The following is a 27527-nucleotide window of genomic DNA, read 5'->3' on the forward strand; positions in this document are numbered from 1 at the left end:
CATCCGATATCGATTGAGCTGTAGGCCGACGATCCAATGTCATACCGATGCTAACAATGTAAACCTTTATACTTAGTACTTACTACCCACTGAAGTTCGAGCAAAACTTCCACGTATAAAACAGCTGTCTCCGGACAACTCGCATCACCGCGGCTGTGGGTGCATGTTGGATACTGTCGAATATGCTGTGCCGGAGCCTCGTACTGTCGCTGAGATATACTCTGAGATGCCGGGCTTTAACAACCGCGAATCGTCCGAAACCCTCATCGATCATCCGCTGGAACTCTGTCGCTTCACACGATGATTTCTACAGATGCATGTCCACGATTGTCTATCGATTAGATCTTTACAAACAGTGCCATAGTGAGTGCGCAAGCGACTCTTGTCAACTTGAACGTGCCATACGTTCTGGCTTATGGACGACATTGGTTGTGCCTGCTCTCGCCCGAGTGTCACGAGTACCCTGTGTCCTCCTTGTACTCGCATGCGTCGATGACCGGTATAAAATCCACTACTGAAGGTAATCTTTACATCATTGAAATGTCTTCCGTCATGCATTCGTCTTATCATCCTCAATCGCACCCCGTTGACGCCGAGCGTGGAAGTTCAGCTCAGGACAAGGCCATGTTACAACGGCAGTACAGAGCAAACGAAAAGGAAGCACTCGCGCAACTCCAAAAATCACTTCGTGATATAACTCGAAGCACTGATAATCTGACTCGACTTGAGACAATTGTCAAAGGTAATCAAGTTTCGAGAACTAGCCCCTAATCGCGGTGTCATTAAATCTTCACCACAGCCACAGAGGTGATCAAGCACCTTCATCGTCGCTTGAAGGAACTCCAGAAATCGCCGTATGCACAGCCTGACGACAGTGCAGCAGTCTTCAACAGTCATCCAGGTGAGCTTCCTTCACTTATGAGATATAGTACGAGAATACTGAGCTATTGTGCCTAGCGCAAGTCCACCAATTGCCCGACTGGCCGTGGCTCAATGATTTTGAGTTCAATGCAACCGATGGGTTCAGCTGGCGATATGTATGAGGCTAATCCCTACCAGAGTTGTTTTTGCGATAAACTAGCGGCTCTTCAACGCATGCACGAAAAACGCCAATCTTTGACCGTTGGCCGATCAATGACCCAGTACCTGAACAGGTTTTTTGTTGAAACTCTAAGAGTAGAACCCAAGTAGAACCATTACCGTGCAGGAATGTCCATTGTCTCTAGAGTTCGCGTTTTCTTCCGGATACTATAAAATTTTGCCGTCGGGCATGGGCCACATGGCACAAATTTCACTTCGATGCAATTTTACATGATGCTGTGTGCTATGCGCCAACAGACATAAGGATTGCGTGCAGAAATTCCTGCGCTAGGCATGCGACCTCGTGGAACAGACATTCTAGTATTAGCGGGCGCCAAGTGTACTTGCTGTACAACATAAGCGCCAGACAGTCAAGTTTTGCCAGGCTGTCCAATGAAATACCGAACACCTGGGAAGTTCAAGGGAAGCGCTCGATCAATGATTCGACACTTGAGCTCGGAACGGAAACCCACTCGAATATATCGTAGATATCGTCTATATCTATCACTTTCAAGTAATTTCCCGCCAGATCAAGAAGATAATACATCAGGTGCGCTATTTCTGCCAAGCCTCGTGCCGATTCCTCACTGGAAGTTCGGCCTGTTGTCCATTCCACGACATATAATCATGTCTTGACAAGTTTGGATCGTCGTCCACCCACGTGCATCTCGCGTGCCAGGGCGCAAACTTCCATCCCATCATAAGCGCCTCTTTACAGCACAACTCCATCTGCTCCATTTCGACGTCATTCCTACAAGTCTGCCCCAAATGTGGCTCTCGCCCTCTTTCTCTTGCACTCGTTTTTCGCGCTGGCCCATCATAGTCTGGATATTCCTGGGCTCATTTCTTGCATAACGTTGGTTTGGCACTCTTGCGGATGCCACCGAAAAAGGGACAACACCAGAACTTGAACATATTGAGGGCGTGGAGTCAAGCACCAGCTTATATTTTCCAGTGACTGCACACCTACTAATGGGATGCCATTGCAGCACTGGTTGCGATCTCTGTCCGTGTCACATTCCAATGGCACCGGATGGGCAAAAAGCGCCCCCCCCTAATTTGATCGCAGCGGCCAGTTCCCTACTCAGTCTCCGATTCTCCGAATTCGAGTGTTATATATACTGAAGACCACAAGCTTGCAACAAAATATCTGTTGAGTTTTTGACCAAAATCAATAGCTGGGCTGTAGTAGCGAGTAGCGCCAAGTTATATTTCACATCAGGATTCAGGAACTTCTTTCAAGGCATGTCCAACTATTATCAGGTACTCCCTGCCACCTCGCGAAGCAGCCACTGCTTGATGCCTCAAATAAGACCGAAAAATTAGATATGCGGCCGCCTACGGCGGTTGGGTCGGTCAATCCTAGAACACTATGGAATTCAGAAAACAGACAGGCGAACCGCTTGCATTTGGTACGTCTCAAATGAAGGTGCCTGTGACACTGCAGCTCAGGAGTGGATGATGAATATTTCTCAGTCGTCTGTTGAATGTTCAGAAGGGGCAACCTTGTCGCACAACACTTTAAGCACCAACGCTATGTCGAAGTACATATAGCTTTCAATAGTTTCTGACGCCTCACACGTGGACCGTCCATTGCGATCATAATTTAAATACAGTCATTTCCATACCTTGCACATACTATTTTCGGAGGACAAGAAGATGGACGATAATCACACTACATCCATTAGAGAACCAGAGAACTGATTACATTGCTTGGTCGAAGTAATATATTGTAATGTGCCGAGAAGAAGTCCAGCACATGAGAATAAAAAGTCATAATGCAATGTAAAAGCACCGGAATCTACATAATTGCCACCAAGAACTCACCGGGTCACTGACGGTCTGTTTGTCTAGACTATAGTAATAGAAACAAACAGTGACATCTTTGACAAAACGAGCCGCGCAGCGGCCATCACTTGTATCTTAAAAAGGACGAAAAACTTGTCTACAGCAAGCTGGATTGACACTGGCCCGGATCGAGCACCAATCATACGTACCCTGTGTTAATTTCCACTTCGATGATGACATGATCCGAGTTGGACCTGCTTTAAGATGAGTCTTGGCATAGTGGAAGATGAGGCTCAGCCGCCAACCTCGGAATGATGGTGGGTAGGCACCTGGGTAAGTGGAAGGCACGGTCGAATTATGCACGACGCAGAGAATAGCACGTATATCGTACAGGGACGAAGCCAGGCGCATGCCAAAGGGACTTGAAGAAAGGGGGCTAGCTATGCGTTGCAATGTGGCACTCCGCATAAGGTAATAAAGGATTCGACGGGCTAGAAGTATCCCGAGCCTTGCAATGATGGCGGCAAGCCCAAATGCGTATGATAATGTACGTCATCAGTAAGGGTGTGGTGCCACTGTCCATTTGAGTTCTGCCACTGTTGCTGTATAGCTGAAGACGTGACTTTCATGAGCGGGATGCACGGAGATTTTGACGCCATGGTCGCTTATCAGGTGTTCCACATGACCAACTTAACATTGTTCTGTAACCGTTAGCAAATTCAACCCAGAAGGATGCAATGCGTGCGCTATTAATTGGCGCTTGAAGCTTAAAAGACGTGTGTTTCTCTCACGAGGTACAAGTCGCACTACTAGAGCGCTTTGGGTGGACGCCATGCACTGGTTTATGTGCACCGTTCGAGTCCGGTACTCACATAACGTCAGGCGAGCCTTCTTTTCTGCTCAGTAGAAGACACCGCAACCATGTGCACCAATGTGAGGGTTCCCCAAACGAGGGAACTTCCCTTCAAATGATCTCTTCCTTCGGACGATAACGGAAGAAGCCAGGCATGGCCAGGACGTTTGCCGCCCAAGCTACTTGGCTTAGCGCTCGAACTTCATGCCTTGATTGGCACTAAATAAATACCCTGTGCCGACGAGGAATATTGATAAATTTTAGATTCCGATATCCCGTTCAGCTAGGATCTGGACGTAAGTTACCCACCCTTGATAGTTAGCATATTGATGGCGAAATCGTGGTCAGGGTATAAGAAGAGATGTGAAGCACTGGATTCATGCATACCGTGTCTTCGTATCAGCTGCTTTATTGTCACCTGAATACCTCAGCAAGCAATGCCAAAGCAAAAAAAGTCAGTCTTGCAAAAGAAGTACAGGAACAAGGAACTGGATGGGTTTTCCTTGGTACGGACAGAGATTTATCACGCCACTAGAGGAGAAGTAGACCCCAGGACGAGACAAGATGTCCTGAAGAAAGGTGCGTGCATATAATGAATGAGAATAGGAAACTAGTTGACTGGTTTGTTCAGCTGCGCGGCTGATTAGGGAGCTTTATGTGTTGAACGCAGAGTTGCAGTACCAGCTTTGCAAATCCCGTCCCGGGTCCGACAAACCACCGAGTTGTGTCGGAGGGCTCCAGACACCGATTAGTAAGCATCTTCTGTCCACGGGTCACGTTATGTAATTGATAGCCAACAGGTCGTTGCACGGAGGACTTGCATTCTCCCATACTTTACGACTGTTTTATCGAGCCAAACGGCGTCGCATTCCAGGTTGCAGATGTCACACCGCCAACCGAATTACAGTCATTTGTCACCAGCACAGGCTATGAACTGTGCGATACCAACATGTCATTGGGGAACATTGGTCATTGGAGCCTGGATCACCAGCTTTACAACCGTAGTGAACAAATATATTACGTGTAATAGAATTGCGTGTGCTCACTTAAAGAGTCCGAGTACTGCGTCCTGCTACTGCCCACCGTATAATCAGCTTATCATCCTGCGATAGATAGTTTGCCTTTGTATGAACGCGTTATCTAAAAGAAGATGAAGAGGAGATGAAATATTAAATTGACGCGATGGCGTCAGATGAGCTTTAATATTTGCTATCCGATGAGTCTAGACTGAGGATGGATACAGGAGGAGAGATCTATGAGGATCAAGCGAGCTTTAAGAACGAATCAAAGTGAAGACGACATAAGTGATTCGTTATCTAGTCTCCTGAAACTTAATGCTGCCGCCGTACAACAGATGTCCGCAGCCAGCGGATGGAGCGCACTTGTACTCGACGAATGCACCATGTACATCAGTGGAAAGGCACTGCGAAGCGGCCTTGTCGAATTAAGCCTGAAGAACAGGTTCAAGAGACATAGCGCGAATACCACGGACGTTGAGAATCGACTAGAGAACAAATCAGAATGTTACTCATAACAACAGCAAAGATGAAACTCACCTCGTAGTACACCCTCGCAACCTCCTCACGAGCCCTCTTATTGTGCACCTCGCACTTGGCCATCAAACCCGTCTGCAGACCCATAACTCCAACAAAACAGGCCCAATAGCCAGCCCAACAAACATCAACTGCCACCCCCAAGCCATAGCCCAGACAAGTCCAACAGTCATCATCGCGCCAACAGCAACGATCTAGACACCACAGCGATCAGCGTACACGCATCATCTCCATCTTTCACGATGACTTGGGTAAGCTTGGCTGCACCGTTCTCAGGACGGTCAAACCAGCTCTTGTCCTGGCTGAGAACACGGCTGAAAGCGGTGTCACGGAGACGAGTGACCCAGCGCATGGCACTGATTTCCATAATGAAGAATTTGGAACCGAGGAGAAGCCCGTCGAGGGCTGTGATGCCGAGTACGAGTCCGCCGTAGCTGTTGATCATGCTTGCGTCTGAGCCGCCTGCGGAGACTAGGACGATGAGAGCCGGTGATACGGAGAGGTTGTTGACGAGTGTGAGACGCCAGAAGAGAGAACTTCGGCTGCATGCATGTTGCAATTTGGCCTGGGTCAAGTGCGTTAGTGTGATGAGTAAATATAACTAAAAAAAATCGGTGATGGATGAGGGAACGAGAGCGTGATACTCCACCATTCGGCTTGGGGCAAAACGGGCCATACCAGCCTCATGGTAAGGAGGGGAGGTAAAGGAGCCAATACTAGATTGAGACTTACCGATTCAACGAGATCCCACTGAGGGGAGCCACGCGTGGCGCTCGTACCGGCAGTCTGGAATGAGCGGGATCCCAGTGGTACTAATTGAGGTAAACTAGCTCTGCCTATGTTTTTCGCCCCCCGGCACACCAAAGGGAGTTACACGACAAGGTGGGCAGAGCTCTGAGGACACACAGCAGTCACTTTGATGCCCAGGGACCTAGACGCACAAGTTAACGGCGGACTAACACCTCAACACAACCAAATATCAGCTTGTTGGTGCAAACAGCGCGTAAATAACCCCTACCGCTTACCACTAACTATGTACAAGGCACCGCAGCAAGCTTTCAATCTTTCACCTAGAGCTACGTTAATGCGAACGGAAGCAACCCGTCCACTGGCCAAGTTGAATCCACATCTGCGATGCGAAATCCATATTGGAAGTCGAAAGCCGAAAACTAAAGTTGAAATCGAAAGTGGGAAACGAAAACTTTTAGTCCGCTTGCGTCCGTTATACCCATGGTTCTGAGTTGATTCAACTTCGAACGTCGGTTCCGACCGACCGGCTTGTTGGTTCTCCGAACATCGACTTCTTTAGCTCCCTCCGCTGGCCAAAGGACTCCCCTTTGCGAGATTCGAGCTGGCGAGTCGTGACAGTCACAGGTAGAAGATGTTGGCAAGTGCCTCGATTTGAAGTTTCCCTGTATGGACACTAGCACCTCACCTTCAGTAGAACTTGTCACGAAGTTGCGTCAAGTTTGGACTCTGTAGAAACTTGACACAGACCAGCCAAATTCAGAATCTTGAGCCTCCGTATGGACCAAGCTTGGTCAGATCATTCAGATCAACACATTTTCACCTGCCAATTCTGCGCATGATCCGCATCAGCGCTTGCTGTGCCTTTGCTCCGGTTCCAAATCATCATCAGTTGTGTGCGACGTGTCCATGTCAAGGTTCGTTTCTAACCGTACCCTTTGCGCTGTATCTTATGACCCTACCGCAATCATTCATGCAATTTTCCGATGACTTTAGAAAACGATTCTGACGAATATTACAATGCATTGCGATGGTAGAAACCGTCCATATGGTGCCGTCGTTTCTGACACTGCCTCCTAGCACTACTACTAGTGCTGTTTTGCAACATATTTAGTCACCGGAGAAATGATAACCATCCTCTTTTCAGCTATACGTATGGAGACTCGTGACATCTTGGACTGTATCACGCGCTGGGGACCGTATGTAGACACGGGCGCCATCTCGGTCGTTTTCCAGCATTGTTCAGAAATTTAGGTGCGCGGAGAATCAAAGCCCCTCACGACTCAGAACACCTGAGTACTGAACTCATTTCAACTCCAGGCACATGTTCCATGCGCAGCTAAGATTGAGCTGCAGGGGCGAAATTGCTGACACACTTCTGTGGTCACTTCTGGAGAATAGCTTCATTCTTTTGGCACTTTACTTGATGGTCAGTGGAGGCCAGAAACAAGTGTGGATGACGGGATCTTTCCCCCCTTCTGCTAGTACCAAATCATCAATGTTTCCTCCATCCTTACGTTCAACGCTAAATTTAGATATCAGCAGGACGAACTATTCATTCGGAGGTACGACAGAGTGCGACAGATCTGTACTACGCTCCATATGATGGATCCCGCCCCCCGGCGTTGCATGCCCTTGAGCACAGGTTAGGTTAAACAGATGATATTCCATATTGTTCCCTAGCATATTTCTGCACTGTCTTTGCAGATTCTCAAGCGCTAGCTAAAAACTATAAAAGGGGCGGTCGGGAGAATGGTGAAGGTATCTTCATACTTGGGTTCAATTGCGCATTGTATCATGAAATATCTTCTTGCAGCGTCTTCCCTTGCTTTGGCGTCAGGAGCGCTCGCTCAGCGCACCATTACTGTGTACAATGCGTGTCCTTTCACCATTTGGTATGTCCGTATCCTTCCTCTTATTTGTATTGATGATGAAGACGCGATTGCAGGCCCGCAGTATGTTTCTACCCATGCTGCGCTAGCGATGTTATCTTTACTTATGACTGATTAGATGTTCACCGGCTCTGGCACACTGCCTAGCTACACGACTGGGTAGGCATTTTACACCCACCACTTGAACCTGAGCTGAACGTCAACCAGCTGGGAGGCCGCAGAGTATACTGCCGTCACCTTCCAAGTACGTATAATGTTCCATCGGTCTTGACCTGTTTGACTGACTGACAACAGGTCCCGAGCGCCTGGACTGCTGGACGAATCTGGGTTGGTTTGCACTATAATCACCATCCTTTCTCACCCTCTCATATTATAATAGGGACGGCGTGACTGTGACTTCAGCACCAACCCCGGCCCGAATTCTTGCCTCGACGGTGGTTGCAACGGAGGATTAGTGTGCAGCACCACCACCGGCACGGTAAAAAATGTCTACTGTTAGACGATTCAGTGTTCTGACGTCTCGGTCATCAGGGTGTCCCTCCTGCCACTCTTGCTGAATTCACATTGGGTTCAGGAGGTGTTGATTACTATGACGGTGCGTGTGAGCTGAGCCGAAGTCGTCAGTCAGGCTAACTCCCTATCATAGTGTCTCTTGTCGATGGGTATAATTTGCCCGTCAGTATCACAAATAATGTCGGGTGTGGGGTTCCAAGTTGCCCCGTGGACCTGGGGCCTAACTGTGAGTAAATCGCACTCTGACAGGTCAAATTCCTGACGGACCTTCCATGCTCAGGTCCAGCACCACTCCAAGGCCCTTACGACTCTACCGGCTTCCCTGTCGGGTGCAAAAGTGCGTGCGAGGCTAACCTCGATGGTAATCCATGTAAGATTTCTCTCCTGTTGCACCATGCAGATGCTTATCTGACTTCTAGCAAACTCTCCCAACTGCTGCAGTGGTCAGTACGACACACCTGCTACATGCCCTTCCTCAGGCGTTGAGTATTATAGCTACTTCAGTAAGCATTTATCTCACTTTCGCTTGTCTGCACATGACTGATTGCCCATATGCAGAGGATAACTGCCCCAACGCATACGCTTATGCATACGATGACACGACTTCTCTATTCACCTGCAGCTCTTCTCTCAACGCTGCATTCACAGTTACCTTTTGCCCGTGAGGAAAGGGGCTATCGGCAAGAAATGAGCACAAGTGTGTTCTACATATATGACTTTGACTTTGTGTTTGGAGGAGATCGTCCTGAGTACCAGTTTGCGAATGTAATGTTAATTATAAAATCCACGTCGGTTTTGAAGAACATTGATCTGATCAAGGTCAGAAGACAACACAGAAGTATTTTATATAGTGCTTCCTTATTCGTGAAATATGGACAACATCGACCTAGTCTCCCTCTTCAGGAATCAGCCCACCTCAGGATTTGAATGTCTGGGTTACATACGACACAAGCCTCGGAGATGAGTCCGAGGGCCGAGAGGCGCGCGTTGATAGCTCATTCATTGATCGCGGTCAGAACAAACATGAGTAATATAATGACTCAACTATGGTTATGAAAAGCGAGCGGACGCGACGAGAGAGCTAGTAGAACAATATATATCTCAGTCTCTGTTCGACAGGAACTCGAGTCTACGAGTGATCACCTCACCCTGTGGGAATAATGCATTATTTATTGTAATTACAAGACACAGCTAATGCATTAACAGTTGTAATGGCTAAATGATACATTACATAATGATAACTGTTAATTTTGGTTAGAGTTTGAGGTTAGATGTTGGATGTTAGACAGTTTGTTAGACAGTTGAGTAGTTAGTTAGAAGTTAGTGGTTAGTGGTTAGTTAGAGTTAGTTGGTGATTAGTTAGTGGTCAGCTATGATTATATTCTGCCTTGGAAGGTTAAATGTTAAATTAAAGGTTGGTGCACTGGTAGTTACAATAGTTAATGCATTACATTAGTTTTGTAACTATCATTAATTAATGCATTAAAATGACATGGTAGCCTCAGACACAAGCACCTTCACCGTCGTCCACAGAGAACATGGTTTGTTGGCATCGCACACTTTTGATGCAAAACTAGTGATGAAAAAGAAGATCCAAGATAGTTTATGTCACTGATCTTCGTGGCTGACTGCAAATAAAGCATCTCTGGTCACCTCCGTGTTTCTCATGAGCGAAGAATGGGGGCCGACAATGTTATTATCCCAAGGCAACCCAAACATAGAAGTACATTGTTCATGAAGAGCATTACTTCACCTCAGGGCTTAGCGACCAGTCGTGAGTTTCCATGGTCTTGCATTTCGTGAAAGACGAGAGAGATCAGACTGAGAACAGATGGTATATAGTCCTGACTCAAAAGCACAATGCGCATCAGCAGCTCCATAATATGGTAGACTTTCATATGTTGATCTGAGAGTAGAAGGCCGCAAAAAACATTTGGAATACCAAGCACTGCAGAAAAAGGCAGATTATGTATGGGATGGATGTGGCAAAAACCTCCAGATCTGTAGCAGACTCGTGTGAGATTTTTGTCAGGTCCGTTGCAGCTGTAATGTCAAACGATTGGTCGCAATATTCATGCATTCGTGTCTCATTTCACATAGATTCTTGTGTAATTTGTTCGCTCTATAATCCTCAACCACCTACCCAGTACCCCCACTGCCAGCAGCTGCAGCCGGCTATAGCGCACCAATTACTGCTCGTGCTGCAAACCATTGGCTATAGTAGCAAGTAGATCATATAGCAGTACTACTGGTGGATCTCAGATGTAGTTACAAGCACTGTATGATGTCCTAGTAATAGTACAGTTCAACTCTCCCCCTCACTGTGTCTGCGAATCTTGCGAGACTCAATACCACAATTGTCGCCCATGAACAGCTTGAAACGAAATTTTCGACACTGAAAGACCAAACAGAAAATGAGTTTCAGTTCCTGTACAATGGGAACAAGCTTCTCAAAGCCGAAAACTTGCACCTGAAGTTGCAACAGAAAGATGCAGATGAGCATTTGCAACACATCAAAGCACAAGTCAGCATTGAATATATTGAAGCAGGTGATGGTGCAGATATAGAGAATGACGAGGGTGAGCAAGTAGATGACAGTGGGCAGCAATCTACCACAAATGCGAGGGCAGAGAAGGATGATCAACAGTGTGCAAGTGATGATGCAATTCAGAGTGCATACCTTTTGGTAGTCGTGCGGCAACAAAAGACAAAACAGAACACTAGAACAAAGGATCTAGTAGGTGAAAGCTTCAGAATTCTGCTAGGCATCCAGAAACTCAATGTGCAGGACTTACCAGGCTACCCAATGAGTATTGGAGAAGGGAAAGATAAATGGCGCAAATATCTTGCCACAAGGAAAGACGATTTGATTCTAGTCTGAATTATATCAGTAGAATGTTTGGAAACTTTGATTAGCACTCACCCATTTGAAAACACTGCTCCCTTCAGTAGACAACAATTGTACTGTTGCAGGGAAGAACTAGCCACTTACAGAACCAAAACAAAGAAATGAATCAATGCTTCAGTATGTGAAAACTCCTGCGAGCGTCGTCACCTCACCATTGCGAGGGAAATCTTTGGTACTCTGGGGCAGATGCTGATTTCAACATTCTCTTATCTCCTTAGGCTGGTACACAAGCAGCCATGTATCATTATTAGTATAGCAGGCAAATACATGAAATGGACGAACATACGTCATAGCCTTGGAGTTGTATGCAGTTAGTGTTCGTCGTCATGTCAGTGCAAGAAGTGTTGTGGCTGGGTCAAGGGTTTCTATGCACACAGAACTTTGGACTTAGACAAAAAAAATGATCCTGAATTCAACAGTGGGTAGAATATTGCAAGGATCTGGTCATAATGAGAGGATTAGTATGAAATCCCAGCGCTGCTGTGATGTGAGTGTTATGTGCGACGAATGTGGTGCGAATGTCTAGATTCATGCCAGATGCGTCCCAGACATAATCTGCATTTTTCTGCAGTGAAGCGAAGTCGACATGTTGAGATGGCTCAAGGCCTAAGCAAAAAAAGCTCCACGCTAGCACTCAACTATTGTGACAATGAGCACGACCAGTCTTCCTCAGTGAACCTGCCAATATTAATATCGGAGGCATATCCTGCTGAAATGATTTAAGCCCAAAGGTCCCAGTTATCATATATCATGGTCACTTGCCATCATTCAAGGCCCTTCATGGAACCATTATAGCTGGATTGGAAGCCTGGAATGACTGCCTTCCTTCTTCTATATGTCTGGCTAGCGGAGACTAGAACCATAGTAAGCTGATCCAGGACCTTCTAGACTTGATAGGTCTTCTAGCGGACCTATCTCTGTTACGAACTCAGTTGGTTCCGCACTAGATACCCACAAGGAGTACCAATCTAGTGTTGCGATGAGTTTCAAGGTAAGACTACTAGACGGAACGTCTAGTAGAAGATAGTGTAAATGTGATAGAAGCGATGAGGCTTGCTATCTAGCTTTCGTGCTATCCCTCTGTCCTGAGGTTTAAGGCATGATACTGAGTAGATTCAAGTTAAGGACTACTACAGCGTATGGAGTCCTTTATATACAAAAAGCAGAAGATACCAGTTGAACGGTAAGGGTCAAGGGTAGTACCGACAATGCGGTAAGGGCATAGGGTATGAGTCAGAGATAATGGGTAAACCAGATAAGCGGTGCGAGAATGATCAGCCAGTACAGATAAGCCAAGAGAACAGAAAGATGAAAGTCACTGTGGCGACGGATAGCGGTGATGAAAGATAGGTAAAAGAGAATAAGCTGGTCCAAGGGGTTTACGTAATGTCCCTGTAACAATCTCCTACACATGAATCTCTGCCTAGTCAAGCATGTGAAGCAAACCATTTCCGGGTCATCAAATGAGCCATCAATGGCAAGCAAAAGTTAAAATTATCGACTCCCACGCTGTGAAGAGACGCCATAGGATGCCATCATACATACATTAACACATCAATTCCTATCTCTCAGGATTCACTAGCAGCACTTCTTAGTGACGTAAAAATTTAATTAGGGAGGTCGATGTAAGTTGGTCAGACTGCCACATGCACATAACCATTACACCAAAAGGTAGAATACTGAAAGCTTAGCTTTCAGTATCAGCAACAGTATATATACTGAGTATGGGAACTCAGGTAAGCCAGCGTGCTTACAGTTGACATGCGCCCCTGACCAAAATGATGAGGCTTGAGTTGGCGGCGGCCCTTTGAAATTACTGGTCAGAGGGAGATTCATAGTTTCAATATACTCATCCGAACCTAGAATCTTGCCAAGGTAGAGAACTTGCGGATTCAACCAACATCATCCCTCACTTTATGCTAACAAACCAGTAGATATATCGTTCTATTAGGTATATCACTCGGGAGGCTACCATGTCATTTTAATGCATTAATTAATGATAGTTACAAGACTAATGTAATGCATTAACTATTGTAACTACCAGTGCACCAACCTTTAATTTAACATTTAACCTTCCAAGGCAGAATATAATCATAGCTGACCACTAACTAATCACCAACTAACTCTAACTAACCACTAACCACTAACTTCTAACTAACTACTCAACTGTCTAACAAACTGTCTAACATCCAACATCTAACCTCAAACTCTAACCAAAATTAACAGTTATCATTATGTAATGTATCATTTAGCCATTACAACTGTTAATGCATTAGCTGTGTCTTGTAATTACAATAAATAATGCATTATTCCCACAGGGTGAGGTGTGTGTCCCGGGGAACTTCTATGCACATTGAGGGCTCCCCATCAGCATGCACACCTATTAGCCAGACTTACAGAAGAAGGTTTCTTCTAATAAAGGTGCATACCTAGCGCGCAAACAGTCAGCTCCCAACCTGCCATATCTGTTACATCAGATCTAATCCATTCGCGTATTAGCTCACAAGGGGAAGCGAACGACATATATTCATCGTTGAATGGTTTTCCGTGCCCTCAACTGCAGTGGGTACCTTTACATCCCAGGCTTTAAATCTAGCCGTTTTTACAGTGATCTGTCACAGATAAAGCCTCGCCCATCACTACTATGACAGTGTTTTGAATATTTTTTGAACTCGCCTTGTATTCACTATTACAAGTTCCCCGAGCTATCGGGTTGCATTCACCTTATGAAACGCTCGGCATTCTAGTACCGGATACCGGGTGAGGCGTGTTTTCCTAGCAGAACTACATCGCCTTTCACAATTACTTACAAGTAAGGCGCGTAAATGCATTTACGGCCATTCCATGAACACCCTCAATACATCTCACGCAGGAGCCGGATACTTCGTCGATTATAACCGTGCTGTTACAGAAAATGTGGTAGGTGCTATTCTACATATGCTTCCGTTTCTAGTATGAATATATGTCATAGGAGATGTGAGACTGGTTCAAGGGGTGTCTAGAGGACGTATAGTGGTTGATCTGTCTCAAGCTGTCACTACGTCGTGGAATGGTGTTCGTCTGGTCCTGCGCACCCTCCGGCACGGTGGCGTCACCACACACCCCAGAGCTCACGCCGATGGAAAAGTCGTGCAGTGTGCTTTGTGGTATGATGTCTGTCGTTCGGTGCATGACAGCCAGATCGATATCACTGCTCCAGTGCAATGGCATAGTAGGTAATTGCGCTGTAAAGTCTGTGTATCAGGCAATTGCGCAGGGATTCGCAGTGGCCGCCACCTACTGGGTATCGTCACGCAGCTTTCGTCATTCATTTGAGACAATTTCAGGATGCTCAGGTGCTGATGCAACCTCAGATTCATCCAGCTAAGCTGCCTAATGTATTGTGCAGCTAGTAGCCACATGGTGAATCTTCCCGCTGGCTCATTTCCTTTAGTGTACTCACCTTTCGATAGTGTCTCGTGTCTCGTCCCGGGGGTTTCTTGATCATCTGTCACTTCGCGAATGGCTTCGCGAAGCTCGGCAAAGCTGTCAACCTCCTTGTCTCTGTATTGCCGTTGCTGTATGGACTTTTTCTGCTTGGATGTACGCTTTGTGGCATCATCTTGCATTATGTCGAAAGCCTCTGAAATAGGAGAGAACGAAGATCGACAATGGGCTTGCTCCATGGAGGAGTAGTGAGTCATTACATTCATTCGTCAGGTGAAACTTCATCTTAAATACTCAAACATCGCCCCCGCTGCCTTCCCTCTACATGAACGTGGCAAACACAGCACTGAAAAATTTCTGCCTCGTCTTGGGACATGTCATGATGTAGTGCAAGCACAAATCAGTCGAAGTGGTGCTTTCTACACAGATTGGACTGATCAGCTCATAGGGGCGCTTATGTCTCCGGAATCTCACGAGTATGACATCGGTTGCACTTCGGGTCCCTTAGCCTCATGAAGCGGGCACATGGATACATTGTTTTCGTTGTTCCCAAACGATTCTCGTTTCAAGGGCACAGGACCATGTTTGGTGCAAGGGTGACCATGCTCAATGCAGGGGTGCGGTACGTGTATTCATTTGGTTTATGACTCTGCCTGTCATCTGAACGCTTGGATCCTCGCCTTGATGCTTCTATTGTGGTGTAACATAGTCTCCCCTCAACAGACTAAGGGAAAGGAGATCTTCGTTAATATGCTGGGCAACGACGGGCTCTTGAGTAGCGTCCTCGTAAAAACAGATTCGCCCGGAGATGTCGGTGAAAGTAATCAGGGGCACAACCTTAACTTGGGTGCTGTGCCGCAGCAATTTACCACCAAGGCTATGCGCATGGATCTTCTCGGCGTGATGCTTATTCCCCGACGAGTACAATTCAGGCGTCGGATTATTTCAAACAGATCGAGATGTCTTTTGTCTGGGATCGATATCAGCGGATTTCGGGCATCGTCGGGAGCTTGATCATCCTCCTTAGCATGTCAAATTGATCATTTGAGTTCATCGAGGTTCGCACAATTCGAAATGCGGCATCAACGGAAGACACGATTTTGTGCACGTGGTCTTTGGATCTCGGCGTCGTAATTGGAACCAAACATTTGTTTGCAGGCAAAGATACCTAGTCATTACTCTTCCATCTATTGGTTGTTAGTAAATATCGGATCGATAGGCAGGGAGACTACTAGAATTTGAGCCTCAAGTCCTTGGTAATGACGACAGCATTCGATTTAAGTATTCTCATCTTAAGACAATGCTACTAGGGCCCGCATTTTCATGTAAGATCGCTTCTGTCACACAGATCGATAGGTGATCAGGCCTCAGGTGCGACGTTAGCGGAATTTAAATTCATATGCTGCAGGCACTTGTACTCAGATCAGATTTATCGGAGGTAAGTCAGGCAACCTACTTAGAAGCCGGATGTAAGTAGGTCAGACTGCCGCACGCGCATAACCGTTACACCAAAAGGTAGAATACTGAAAGCTTAGCTTTCAGTATCAGCGACAGTATATATACTTAGTATGGGAACTCAGGTAAGCCAGCGTGCTTACACCGGAGTTAAAGACAAGCCTTCTTAAAACTGTGCAATTGCTCTATCGCTCAAGCCGATCCTTCTCTTTTTTTGCTAAGTATTCAAGAGGAATGATCCGATAATTCTACAAAAAGCACAAGACGAGTTACTAGAGACCAATATATAATTAATAGTGAGATGTTGCCAATTCCATCTTGCTCCTGTTGCCTGATGTTCAATCACTTAAATGCCACTGCCTTGTTCGGGGTACCCATGCGGCAAGTTAAATTCTGACACTTCAGCGTTGTCAAAATATGGTTGAGCGGGATACTGGGCTGTGCTGGAGTCAATCTCCCAAGCACTGAAACCAGGAGCATATGGGTTAACGGTAGCTCCCCCTGGCCCTGCCCCGGGCACCTGACCACCTGCGTACTGTTAGCATTATAGTGGACCCAACAATCAGATAATGTACCTAGCGCTCCACGCGACGGATCTGGTATCATGATGCTGAGCTGTCTGCGCAATTCATCATTTTGATGCTTAAGCTCTCTAATCTTCTGTGCCGCTGGTGTGTGGGTTAGGAAATTGAATGTCGACAGAATGGTCAGACTTGCCTTTCGTCAAGGTTTCATGACGCTTTACTGGGACGTCTCTTCCCCCCGTCACTTCACGGATGACCAGCTGAAGCTCCACAAATCCCTCCACTTCCTTCCCTCTGTACTGGCGCTGCGAGATTGCTTTGTTCTGTTGTGAGTCAGGGGAGTTGGAGGACATCTTGCAAGTGTCTTGTGAGTGATTTGACTGGGTTCACATGTGCAGACTATTTATCGTCTCCACGACTGTGCAGTGTTACCTGTCATTATTCCTCAAGACGGTTTGTTTTCGGTGATGTTACGTGGCGAATATCAGAGCTCTCAATCGGTCTTACATTGCCCTCTATGTCTGTGTGTCGTCTTGTCTGAAGGCACGGGGATTGAGAAGCACAGTTGCTACTAGTACACGTCATCAGCCTGCGGACATTGTCAAAGATATTAGGGCTACGTGCCTTTGTCGGTTTCAATGTAGATATGCCAAGACTACTCGCGCGCTACGTTCCAAAGCACTCGTGATTGCGATCGAGCCAAGTGATGCTGTGAGTGATCACCAGAAAGCATACCTCCGTACAAGCTTACAGCACAACTGCAGGGCCTCCAAGAATATGTTGTTGTGTTCGAAGTACATCAGCACAGCCAGTCACATAGTATGCATGGACGTTGCCGGTCATCATCGATGACTCGTGAGTCAGGAACCCCTCAGTGCAGGAGACCAGGTACTCGCATGTTTAGACCAATAGGTACAGGTCTGCCCAATTATTATCCATGTAGTGCTCTTTGTTCTAGGTAGCTAGTACTCCCAGTCCAGTGCAAACCATCTCGCGAGGAGCACGGATCATAATTAGTGCGACTGACTTACCGCCGGGTTTATTATAGCTTCCTAATACGTCTCTTGCCTATTATCACATCTGCGCCACCCTTGGGATGATGGGCCCTGGTCGGATCAATCAGCCATTAAACCGAGCTGCATCATAATGAAGCCATCGTGGCTTAAGTGTGGGCCAGCGTTTCCACAACAGTATCAAAGAGCAGCATATCGCGTATGCCGTCTAGGTAGCACTCCATATATTTCTATAGCATGGCACGGGACATGGTAAGGCTCCCTTTCCCACACGTGCTTGCAAGAGAGAGTGAGACTGCCCTATGAAACCTGTCAGTTTCAGAACGAGGCCCATCCCATGGATGCGATGAGTATCTGGAAACTGGAAAATAGCTCGAACTGTCCTCTTTGGTCTACCAAGGTAATACACGGCTTCCAATAATTCGGGAAAGTCGAAAGTCTTGTTCCGTATGCAGATGATCGACGCCAGCAAGTTTCAGTCGGGTTCACATCAACGGCAAGTCAACGTGGATACAACTACCGCGGCTCGGAAGAATTCACCCCAGGTCCCAGGATACGAGCGTATCGAGTTGGTTTTTTTTTGCGTTCCTAGTATTAAAAAACTCAGCTACAAACACTGACCGTATCGGGTTGCCCAGCCCCGATTGTCTCGTACCAATGTACCACGGATATCTGAACCTTTCTAATCAGGCGGTGCCGGAAATCAGATGTATTTTCGGCACTCTCCTTGTACGTTTATCCATACTCGCTGAAAGATGTCCCTGGGTGTATTGTCCACATTCTGATTGGCCTAAATACTTATCACCTTGGCGTCCCGTCGGTAACACAACGGTTTCCGCTGCAGACCGTCGAGTAGAAATCACACAGTTATTAAAATTGATTCCATATGAAAGATGTGAGACGGCTTCGGTGTGTGGGATATAATCATGATCGATCGAGTTCCTCGGGACGGGCTTTCGATCACAACCACGAAGCCACGATCGAAAATGGATGCCTGACCCAGCATCACTAGCCATGAATATTGTCAGTTCTTTGGAATCGATCAAATAAAGCAGAGTTCCCGCATATCAGGATAATCCGCCTATAATCAAGCATTCTGATATTTGAAGTAATAAGCGTTCCATAAAAATGCAAGCTGTCCTATAATTATATGCAATTACGACGCACGAATATCTGTAGGAAGACTGATCAATATTGAAGTGATTCATCGCTTTCTGAGATAATTTTGGTACTTACTCATCGTCCCGTTCATACCGCAGTTCTAAATCAAACTCCACCGGCGAATGCCCGTACCCATGCTATCCACCCTTTCTGCATGTCCGCAAGGCCTCTGTTGTGCCGAAGGGCAACGGCAATGCCAACTACCGCGACTGCACCTACCAGAAGGACTCGTTTCTCAGCAGACGTGAGCAGTCCAAAACGAAGACGGAGGCGATGAAGGAGAATGAATCTCCGGTGCCTTGTCGCGGGACCTTTGCGTGACTTCGTCTTTCGTTCAGTTTCGCTTTCCTCAATATCTTCATCTTCTATGAACGGGACGACAACATCAGGGCTCCCTACCCAGCCCTCTACGTCGTCATCACGTTCATTGCCGGATGGTGTGGAGAAACCTTCTCGAGGAGGCCTCCACGTGTGTACAACGCTCTTGGGCCCAAGTATGTCCTTAACACGAAGCTGCGGAAGGGTGGGTGGATAAGCTTCAAGGAGCTGTGCGGCATGTGTTAGAAGAGACGGAAGCGAAATCGGAGCCTGGCGAGAAATTGGAGGTGGTGGTGAGGGCGAACGGGACGCAGTGCGGAAACTAGAACGAGATGTACGTAACGATGTTGGGGGTGTCGGCTTGGAAAGGAATAGTGGGTGGGGTGGGAGCAGTTGTGGACTGTGATGACCGAACGAAGTCAGCATCAGCATCAACGTCGGTAGTGTTATCGATATGAGTCTCTGAAGAAACTGTGGCCGCACATTCCTCAGTTTCCTGAGGCTGAGCCGAGAATAACGCGGGATGTAAATTTTCCGATCGTTGGACGCCCAAATGCTCAACAGAGTGGTCGGCATTAGCAGCCATGCTGCTCTCTCCACGTACGACTTGACCGTCAGTGGTATCCTGAGACGCTCCATTCTCTGTCAAACAGGAGACCGGTTTCGGGTCAATAATTTGCTGTTGTCCTATAGGCGACTCGTTTCTTGCGTTCCCGTCAGGTGCCTCTGAGAGCTGCTTCGGCTCTTCTGCGCTGAAGGCGACTTTGTCTTCCTCATCCGGTGATCCTGATCGAGTATGCTGATCGGAGGGAACGTTGTCTGTTGTTTCAGAACCATCGCTGAGCGGAGGCAGAGCGCTCAAAACTGAGTGTATCATGCCATCCTCGCCTTCGATGGCTAATTTAAGAACATCAGGTTTTCGAACGAGAATGACCTGTACAATTTCTATGAGTCAACAGTGGAATTCCCAAAACAACGTTGTTTGCCATGGGATGATATCGTAGCAGTTGGTTGTAGAAAGGGGTACTTACAGCGGCAGCCAGCCACACCACTGCCAAAGGTTCTCGACAGAGCAGAAAATCCCAGACATGCTGAATAAGTGGTAGGGTGGGCACTTCGTGTGAGAAGAGGGTGAGAAGGTTTGATAGGGCATGAAACGGTAGGGGCGCAATGCTATTGAGCAACGTACAATGAACAACGTGTAAAAAGGCACAAAATGCGTAAAGGTACCTCTCGAGCAGCCTTGCATATTTTGGGTCGATAATACGCAAAAGATTACGCAAGATCCTGAGAAGTCCCAATACAGGCTCTAACGTAGGCCCCATAGAGTCCCTGACCCGATGGAGGGAAAGTTGTTCTACACAAGGGAGCTGAAGCTCTGGTGGAAGTGTAAGAAAAATAACAGTGACAATGTCGTGGTATCCTTGGAAATAGTGTAACTTCGGACGCTTTCGGAGGAGGGAAACGATTAAATTGTTGAGAGAGGTCTGCAACACAGTTCTGCGACTTTCGTCGTCGTCGTCTTCTGCCTGTAACATGTTCGAACACTCGTGGAAATGTAGCCATGAGATATATTGCCTACGGGATACATCACAAAGCTCCGGTCTGTGTCCAAACGTACTTGACGCTCGTCAGGATGGGGCGCATCATCTGTAGAAGATTCCGCAGAGACCTCTGTATACGGAGGGGGTTCCGACGGAGCGTGGACCCCGAGCAGGGCAGGCCTGTGAGCATATAACAAGTTAAACAGCTCAACGAAACTAAACAGTTGTAATTCCGCGCACCAGACACGTGTTCTGTCCTTTCCAAACCCACCTGTGCGAAGACTCTGAGCTTGTAGCGCGTACCAGTCTATTGTGTCTTCGTCGAGCATGGCAGCGAGCCTACTGTTGGCGTCGTGGACGTTCTGGTTTGCCCTCGATCCTCGTCACGAAGCAATTAAAGTGCTTACATCAGCACTGCAATTATATACTCATTGAACGATCGGGTTCTATCACTGAGTATCAGCTCTAACCACTGCAAGCTTGCCAGGACGGCTTCATCTTGAATATCGACTGCGCTCGACTACTAACTTTGTGTCCCACCTTCTGAATCTAAAGGAGGAATTGAAAGCTCGTCAGTATTTACAAGCACCGGCAAGTCTGCCAGGATGCACCACAGTTCTTTCCCTCGTTCTTCCATTTTGGTTTACGGACAGGACACTATTCATTCACTGGTTCAATCGACTGTCATCGCTCAAGTTGAAGCTCTGCTTGAAAACAACCGAATTGAGGATGCCGCCGACCTCGCAACTAACTTTGCATCTGGTCAGGCATTGGATTCTAACGAGGTGCTATTGCTTCATCTACTTGTCACATAAATATTGACCAGTCCAAAAGGCGGAGATACTCCAATACATACATCAATCCATTGCATCCACACTGTTCTCTCAGACACGTTTCGTGGAAGCGGCCCCGCACTTTCTTGCAGGTGCACTTGATCCCCGTATTCTCGTGTCCTACTTTCCAGAGTTGTCAAGGCCACTGTTCACGGATGGTGAAGAAGCGGAGGTGTACGATGGCATTGCAAAGCGAATGCCGAGCGAGGCAAACATTGATGATCTCAGTGAGTATTCAAATTTATCATTGTCCCCTTCCCATCCTTCTCTGTCCGACCATGCGCTACCACCTCTTTCCGACACCCCGGCACCCGACTCACCCACCCTTCTCCCCCGTCTGGGCGGAACTGACAGTTGCTGCAAACCTAGTCAGGAATTACTCCCCTCATCTCCCGCCCTCCACTCGTGAGGCACCTGCTGCCCAGGAGATTCGCAGGATTCTTCGGGAAGAAGCCATAGTGATGATCAAGTCTGTTCTGCAGGGCTTCAAGGGACAAGGACAATATCAACAGCAGGAGGTCATTATACGATGTTATGTTTGATTTACATGGACCCTAAAGGAAATTGCCAGGTGACGGATACAGCCCTCGCTATATTATTCGCGCGATCAGGGCGACACTACGTCTCTCATTTCACACCTTGAAAGCACGAATCATACTAGTCTTGCAGCTGTAGAGCCTGTACTACTCGAAGCCGGAGAAGTAGGTGCTCTATGTGCATTACTCAGGGCTAGAGGTGACGAAGCACGAGTAATGGAAATTTGGAAGGGGTGAGTACTATTTCCACCCTACCTTCCATCATTCACAATGCTAATGCTTACTTAGGCTAGTAGAGGGTCGATATAGAGATCCTTCCGTGTCGGATCCCCTGAGTAATATGTTTGCCTTGCTTGAATTCCAAACAAGGCAAAGACAGGGCAATGCTTCGAAAATGGGGGGTATGGCTAACCGTACGAGATTCAGAGCGAGGGCTTTTGGTAAGTTTAAGACAGCAGTAACCCGTGCGCAACTGACGGCGCTATGGTGTAGCTTCTCATGTCGACCAAGAGGTCCACAAAAGAAAAAGATCGAGAGGAGGACCTCGCTATTCTTTCCCAGTTGCAACAGTTACATCCCAGCGCAGCAAGAAATTCTTGGAGTGGTTAGTCATTGTGAGAAGGCGAGATGTATGTTGCACGTTTCATTGTGCCCCGCATCTATTACGGAGGCTTATCGTGGATGTTTTGATAAGGATGCGGAACTCCATGCACAGCTCGTGCAAGCATGCATCGACGAGCTGCTCGAGTGCCTGCAGGACGAAAGCACTCTAAAACTCTGGCGTGCAAAATGTGCGTTTAGTTTCTTGCTAGTCACTCACATCTTCAACCCAATGCATTCAAAATAGTCGCCTCCTACACCTCGCAATCTTCACAAAGACGCACACCCTCCCCTTCCTCCATGCAACCTCAGCGTCCCGCAATCGTCCTTCCTTGCATATTTTATATCAACAGCACCCGACTCTCCATCGAAACGCGCACGGCTAAAAGCATTGTTTGCTCTGCAAGCATTACATGGGTATAACGCTGAAATGATCAAGTCGCAAATTGTTGCTAGCGGCTTCGAGAAAGTCCTTGGCCTGGAGATGGCATTGCTTGACGGCAAGGTCAGCATTATTTGATATGCAATGTTTCCTGTCTTTTAAGTTGCTTTCTAGATGGGTATGCACAGGATAGCCCTCCGTGCACTGGCTCTCTCGCTACGAGACCCTATCTCGGCAGAGACGTACGCCAGGACGGGGGGCATTATCGTTCCTTCAAAAGCTGTCGAAGCCTGTGGAATGTGTGAATGGGGCGCGCTGTTCTCAGCTAAGGGTGGTCCTGGAATCTTAGAAAGGGAGAAGAGTGCAGAGGGGAATGGAGAGTTGGTAAAAATGCTTTTAGAGGTGTACATGGAAGATGGGTATGTTTATAACCCGAGAGTTCCAGTCTTGGCACATATGATCGTCTCGCAGGGAACCCCAGCAAACCACAAGACTACTGAGCTCACAGTCCGCAAGTTTAGATGCTGTTGACGTGAGTGCATTCCTTCTTACTCTCATCTTCGGACACGAACTCAATGTGCACTATCTGACTAATACGATATGTCATACAAAACATATACACATACAGGTTATTCCCCTAGTACCGCCAGACTGGCCACTTGATTCCCTTTCCTCCTTCCTGACTCACTCATTCCGACGGACACTCCACGCTAAGCACGAGGGTCAGATAATCAAGGCAGTCTGTGCTGGACAAAACTCCAAGGTCAGTGTGGCCACTCCCCAAAACCTTACTCTGTCCTGACGGTGCTTCGCAGGTCTTTGAGGGCTCCTACCTTGTATTCCGAGAACAAGGCGCCATCATAGAAGAAGCGGATGATGACGAGGATGGTGCTGGAGAACCCGAGAGCTTTAATGAGAAAGATGGACTGGCAGAGAAGATCGCGCTGCATCTGCAGGACCAGTAACGGAGTGTTAGTGTTGCTGACGTGCATCCCCATGTGAGGAGTGGGGAAGAGTTACACGTTGTTATTGGTCATTTTCACCTCTTCAGTGTCTGGTCTAATTTGCCATGATCTAGGATATTCTTAACGCCACCCGCAAGCTAGTCCCTATTCAACGAAGAAAGGAAGTATCGGACACCCGGCGAATGACTTTACTAAAGCAGCTTAATGAGATGTGGAAGTGGACAAAAGTAATATTTGAATCTGCGTGATGTCAGTATCATGGCACTTTGCATTGAGGTTGAACTCTGGTCTCTCGCTGCTACTTTTCCTTCATATGACGCGTACATGATATAGTCCCGTCGTTGATGCAGGAGCCAGCAATGAGCGCTTCCAGAATCCAGGCCTCTTCGTTGCAAAAGATCCTTATCGCATGCATGGCGTCATGATTGTTTGACAATTGTTAGCGATGATAATCTCTTGATGCATCTATGGCGATGCGAGGTTAGTGAGGGTTTTAGTTTCAACCGCCGGCATATACCATTTTTACGTCCACTCCGGGTAACCACATGCCAGATAACGCTGCGTGACAGAAACCAAGTACTACCGCTTTTCGTTGACGCTCTGATCTCCAATCAAACCTCATGTATGTGGATAAGCCCGCCACCGCTATCGTCAGCAACGGTCAATGACTCAGAACCACGACGCGTCATTCTTAAGGGAGTGTGATTACTCAGGCTTATCTTTGGGCGATGCTGGCTCAAAATGAAACTGTTAGAGCTCGAGGCAAGCGAAGGCAATACGAGTAGCGAGTTATTGTGCCATCGCTACCCGAGGCTGTGAGACTCTGAGCATTCATGTCTTCTTCCCGCACCAGTGAGAGTAGGTCGCTGTTGCCTGTAGAGATCGACGATTCTACACCGTCTGCCTACGGTACGTCCTGGAACAGCAATGACGACCCAGAGACCGTCTCTAGGAAGGTCTTGGAGAGAAATCTTCTGCGGAAGCTGGATTTCAGAACAGCGTATCTTGTCCTTATTTACATCTTGAATCAGGTGCGTAACATTAGATGTTCCAGTCCCTCTCTGCCTCTACTTACTACGATGACCAGATGGATCGAAACAACGCTGCGTAAGACGCGCTGCAAAGAATATCTATGCTTCTGGCTGATATTTTTTTCTTCCCCGCTAGCGCCGCAAGACTTCGTGGTTTCGAGGAAGACCTCGGCATGAAGGGTACACAGTTCAATACGTTGATCAGCAGTCTATACATTGGCTATGTGCTGACGCAAACACCATCGTGAGTAATCTGAGCTTTCAGTAATCCATCTCATCTCAACTATGGGGCAGAAATTTGATACTCAGTCGCATTTCGAAACCATCGCTGTATCTGTCGAGTTGTATGTCAGGTCTGGGGTCTTCTCACCACTCTCATAGGTGTGTTGTGTAATCAGCTTGTTGTGGCGGATTTAAAATGATTATGACAACTCGTAATAAGGGATATCCACGAAGTTGGTGTATTGTACAGCGCTGCACGATTGAAACACTGATATACGTCTTCGTAGCTACTACCAAGCACTCTCCTCACGCTTTCTTGTGGGATTTTTAGAGGCGACGTTTTATCCTGGTGCTATCTATCTGCTTTCAAGATGGTACACCCCCAACTTCATACAACAGACTAGACTTGCTAAATGGCTACAGGTATAAGCGAGAAGAGCTTGGGTACAGGATCGCGTTTTTCACGGCAGGAATCGGTTTTAGCAATGCTTTTGGTTCGCTGTTAGCCTCTGCAATTCTGGCAAACATGGAAGGATTTTTGGGTTATGCTGCCTGGAGGTGTGTAACAGACGTCTTTCAGAGCACATTTTGACATAGATCTTGGCTACTTTCAGGTGGCTGTTTTTCATAGAGGGCTATTTGACAGTTTTTGTAGGCATCTGCGGGATGTTCATACTCCCTGATTTTCCTTCGAGCCCTGCGCGTTGGCTCACTCCCGCAGAGCATGCTCTTGCTGAAAGGCGGATGGATGAGGATTCAGAAGGTCATGGTCCAGTTGAACCTAAGCCAACTGATATCTTTTCCGATCTCCTGTCGATGATAACAGATTGGAGAGCGTGGTGGGTTGGCGTAGCATTGTCTTGCTGTAATGCATCGATGTCCTTCAACATGTTCTTCCCAACATTGGCGGCCACAATGGGGTACTCGCCTACCATCAGTCTTCTGCTGTGTGCACCACCATGGATGATGAGCACAATCACTGCAGTCAGCGTCGCAAGGTGGGCCCTATTGAACTCTAGACTTACCCCTCAGTGAATTAGAAGTACTTACATTTTTCCAGTCACTCTGATGCGACGCGTGAACGCTTTGGGCATCTAGTCTTTGTAATGTCGATGCTGATCACTGGATATGTTCTGGCCATGTCCACGATGAATATCACCGTTCGCTACATCTCACTGTCAGTAATATTTCGTATGCCGTTCATCTCGCCCTCTCTTATTATTCATCCAGCTTTTTCATGGCCCAAGCGCAGGTCGGAAATGTCATATTGTTAACATGGATCAGCAACTCGTTCGCTCGTTCCAGCTCCAAGCGCGCAATTGCGATTGGGTTCATTAACACCATTGGAACATCAGCGAATATCTTATCGCCGTCAGTCCCTTTCTTGTATCTCCCGCGTGTCACAATTGATAACATACAACACCAGGTACATCTGGTCATCGAGCTGGGGGCCAACATATACCAAGTCGTGTCTCATCTGCATCGTGCTGGCTAGCATATGCATCTTATTGTGCTGGGTGTTTAAGCGGCATCTTGAGCGATTAAATGTAGTTGCTGAAGCACAAGAACGCGAGCTGAATCTTCCTAAAGGTTATAGATACCTGCTGTAGCATTTGACATAGAGTAGAGTCGAGTGAGAGTCACCTGGCGTCTACAAGACTTTAGGAGAATCCGTCCAAGAAGCTTGCCCTGCAGGCTTGAGAGCAATTTGAATTCGTACACTTCCCAGTCTCCCTTGAACTTGAACGTGACCGCAATGTACGACCATCTCTCATAGTATGAGTCATATGCATGCACCGAATTGAAGATGGGCACCTAGGTCACATGAGGGTAAGTAGTCCAGAAATAATCCATCATCCTGGACGTAGGACTTGGTGCCAACTTTTATATGTCTGTCGCTGGTCTCTAGATCATCTAAGCACGTACGTAGTACGTGTCGATGCTATTCAAGTGTCCTGGCCCTCTGGAGTCTGGATCTATTTTCAGACGGTGATATCGAATCTGGACTCGTGGCGTTCGTGATATGTAGATGAGTCAGTGCTAGCTCATCTATCTCGGAGCGCTTCTCAAATGTCAGTCTGAAACCCTCAGAATACAGAAGGAACGACTACATTGGCTCTTCCTTCTGAGTACTAAACGGGAGATTAGTCTGGAACCGAGCCAGGAGTCTCGCAGCATGAGAG

At 47.2% G+C, this 27527-nt stretch overlaps 10 protein-coding genes across 10 annotated transcripts; 6 read left to right on the forward strand and 4 right to left on the reverse strand.

Annotated features, from left to right (window-relative positions):
• Positions 1–540: 540 nt before the first annotated feature.
• On the forward strand, positions 541–1043 carry EDB91DRAFT_1079305 (uncharacterized protein; the record flags this gene model as incomplete). The annotated part of the gene is made up of 3 exons (XM_041315115.1): positions 541–742; positions 800–901; positions 958–1043. 3 exons carry the CDS (start codon positions 541–543, stop codon positions 1041–1043), a joined length of 390 nt encoding a protein of 129 aa, XP_041180642.1.
• A 3064-nt stretch (positions 1044–4107) lies between these two features.
• EDB91DRAFT_1113353 (uncharacterized protein) lies at positions 4108–5154 on the forward strand. Its single transcript, XM_041317846.1, has 4 exons — positions 4108–4300; positions 4353–4472; positions 4522–4712; positions 4768–5154. The coding sequence occupies exons 1-4, from the start codon at positions 4159–4161 to the stop codon at positions 4831–4833; spliced, it is 519 nt and encodes a 172-aa protein (XP_041180643.1). The 5' UTR covers positions 4108–4158; the 3' UTR covers positions 4834–5154.
• Positions 5155–5165: 11 nt separating this feature from the next.
• On the reverse strand, positions 5166–6506 carry EDB91DRAFT_1079307 (uncharacterized protein; the record flags this gene model as incomplete). Its single annotated transcript, XM_041315116.1, has 7 exons — positions 5166–5225; positions 5278–5468; positions 5494–5839; positions 6007–6060; positions 6181–6205; positions 6355–6443; positions 6477–6506. The coding sequence occupies 7 exons, from the start codon at positions 6504–6506 to the stop codon at positions 5166–5168; spliced, it is 795 nt and encodes a 264-aa protein (XP_041180644.1).
• Positions 6507–7818: 1312 nt separating this feature from the next.
• On the forward strand, positions 7819–9091 carry EDB91DRAFT_1245033 (thaumatin; the record flags this gene model as incomplete). Its single annotated transcript, XM_041322484.1, has 11 exons — positions 7819–7916; positions 7970–7976; positions 8032–8072; positions 8121–8157; positions 8208–8240; positions 8293–8391; positions 8445–8508; positions 8560–8652; positions 8707–8796; positions 8846–8929; positions 8985–9091. The coding sequence occupies 11 exons, from the start codon at positions 7819–7821 to the stop codon at positions 9089–9091; spliced, it is 753 nt and encodes a 250-aa protein (XP_041180645.1).
• Positions 9092–10393: 1302 nt separating this feature from the next.
• Positions 10394–11307, forward strand: EDB91DRAFT_1079309 (uncharacterized protein; the record flags this gene model as incomplete). Its single annotated transcript, XM_041315117.1, has 2 exons — positions 10394–10458; positions 10731–11307. 2 exons carry the CDS (start codon positions 10394–10396, stop codon positions 11305–11307), a joined length of 642 nt encoding a protein of 213 aa, XP_041180646.1.
• Positions 11308–14283: 2976 nt separating this feature from the next.
• EDB91DRAFT_1245034 (uncharacterized protein) lies at positions 14284–14999 on the reverse strand (the record flags this gene model as incomplete). The annotated part of the gene is made up of 3 exons (XM_041322485.1): positions 14284–14558; positions 14615–14722; positions 14777–14999. The coding sequence occupies 3 exons, from the start codon at positions 14997–14999 to the stop codon at positions 14284–14286; spliced, it is 606 nt and encodes a 201-aa protein (XP_041180647.1).
• A 1278-nt stretch (positions 15000–16277) lies between these two features.
• Positions 16278–17552, reverse strand: EDB91DRAFT_1334581 (uncharacterized protein). The gene is made up of 4 exons (XM_041325456.1): positions 17364–17552; positions 16933–17310; positions 16791–16883; positions 16278–16743 (listed from the first exon to the last, which is right to left on the reverse strand). The coding sequence occupies exons 2-4, from the start codon at positions 17090–17092 to the stop codon at positions 16562–16564; spliced, it is 435 nt and encodes a 144-aa protein (XP_041180648.1). The 5' UTR covers positions 17093–17310; positions 17364–17552; the 3' UTR covers positions 16278–16561.
• A 1080-nt stretch (positions 17553–18632) lies between these two features.
• Positions 18633–21561, reverse strand: EDB91DRAFT_1113380 (rab-GTPase-TBC domain-containing protein). The gene is made up of 4 exons (XM_041317847.1): positions 20814–21561; positions 20263–20760; positions 19647–20165; positions 18633–19591 (listed from the first exon to the last, which is right to left on the reverse strand). The coding sequence occupies exons 1-4, from the start codon at positions 21102–21104 to the stop codon at positions 19019–19021; spliced, it is 1881 nt and encodes a 626-aa protein (XP_041180649.1). The 5' UTR covers positions 21105–21561; the 3' UTR covers positions 18633–19018.
• On the forward strand, positions 21381–24091 carry EDB91DRAFT_1245037 (uncharacterized protein; the record flags this gene model as incomplete). The annotated part of the gene is made up of 11 exons (XM_041322486.1): positions 21381–21560; positions 21610–21835; positions 21978–22126; positions 22193–22377; positions 22433–22584; positions 22637–22773; positions 22992–23249; positions 23301–23545; positions 23598–23703; positions 23755–23889; positions 23942–24091. 11 exons carry the CDS (start codon positions 21381–21383, stop codon positions 24089–24091), a joined length of 1923 nt encoding a protein of 640 aa, XP_041180650.1.
• Positions 24092–24619: 528 nt separating this feature from the next.
• EDB91DRAFT_1113402 (MFS general substrate transporter) lies at positions 24620–27052 on the forward strand. Its single transcript, XM_041317849.1, has 10 exons — positions 24620–25122; positions 25284–25366; positions 25417–25475; positions 25504–25510; positions 25632–25718; positions 25768–25902; positions 25959–26342; positions 26405–26521; positions 26575–26715; positions 26771–27052. The coding sequence occupies exons 1-10, from the start codon at positions 24925–24927 to the stop codon at positions 26952–26954; spliced, it is 1395 nt and encodes a 464-aa protein (XP_041180651.1). The 5' UTR covers positions 24620–24924; the 3' UTR covers positions 26955–27052.
• The last annotated feature ends 475 nt before the right edge of the window (positions 27053–27527 follow it).

The sequence above is a fragment of the Suillus paluster genome (genome assembly GCF_016628075.1).
Source record: "Suillus paluster strain FC165 chromosome Unknown EDB91scaffold_9, whole genome shotgun sequence".
Taxonomy (NCBI): domain Eukaryota; kingdom Fungi; phylum Basidiomycota; class Agaricomycetes; order Boletales; family Suillaceae; genus Suillus; species Suillus paluster.

What these genes read in the sequence shown, in the direction of transcription:
- EDB91DRAFT_1334581 (XM_041325456.1), bottom strand. Translation starts at nt 17,092, where the DNA reads ATGTCCTCCAACTCCCCTGACTCACAACAGAACAAAGCAATCTCGCAG. An exon ending in TCATGAAACCTTGACGAAAG is followed by an intron (nt 16,884 to 16,932) that starts GCAAGTCTGACC and finishes CCCACACACCAG; the next exon opens with CGGCACAGAAGATTAGAGAG. An exon ending in TCCGTCGCGTGGAGCGCTAG is followed by an intron (nt 16,744 to 16,790) that starts GTACATTATCTG and finishes AACAGTACGCAG; the next exon opens with GTGGTCAGGTGCCCGGGGCA.
- EDB91DRAFT_1113380 (XM_041317847.1), bottom strand. Translation starts at nt 21,104, where the DNA reads ATGCTCGACGAAGACACAATAGACTGGTACGCGCTACAAGCTCAGAGT. An exon ending in GGAGCTTTGTGATGTATCCC is followed by an intron (nt 20,761 to 20,813) that starts GTAGGCAATATA and finishes AACATGTTACAG; the next exon opens with GCAGAAGACGACGACGACGA. An exon ending in TTGATGCTGATGCTGACTTC is followed by an intron (nt 19,592 to 19,646) that starts GTTCGGTCATCA and finishes TTCCTTTCCAAG; the next exon opens with CCGACACCCCCAACATCGTT.
- EDB91DRAFT_1113353 (XM_041317846.1), top strand. Translation starts at nt 4,159, where the DNA reads ATGCCAAAGCAAAAAAAGTCAGTCTTGCAAAAGAAGTACAGGAACAAG. An exon ending in ACAAGATGTCCTGAAGAAAG is followed by an intron (nt 4,301 to 4,352) that starts GTGCGTGCATAT and finishes TGGTTTGTTCAG; the next exon opens with CTGCGCGGCTGATTAGGGAG. An exon ending in AGGGCTCCAGACACCGATTA is followed by an intron (nt 4,473 to 4,521) that starts GTAAGCATCTTC and finishes GATAGCCAACAG; the next exon opens with GTCGTTGCACGGAGGACTTG.
- EDB91DRAFT_1113402 (XM_041317849.1), top strand. Translation starts at nt 24,925, where the DNA reads ATGTCTTCTTCCCGCACCAGTGAGAGTAGGTCGCTGTTGCCTGTAGAG. An exon ending in ACTGCAGTCAGCGTCGCAAG is followed by an intron (nt 26,343 to 26,404) that starts GTGGGCCCTATT and finishes ACATTTTTCCAG; the next exon opens with TCACTCTGATGCGACGCGTG. An exon ending in ACCGTTCGCTACATCTCACT is followed by an intron (nt 26,522 to 26,574) that starts GTCAGTAATATT and finishes TTATTCATCCAG; the next exon opens with CTTTTTCATGGCCCAAGCGC.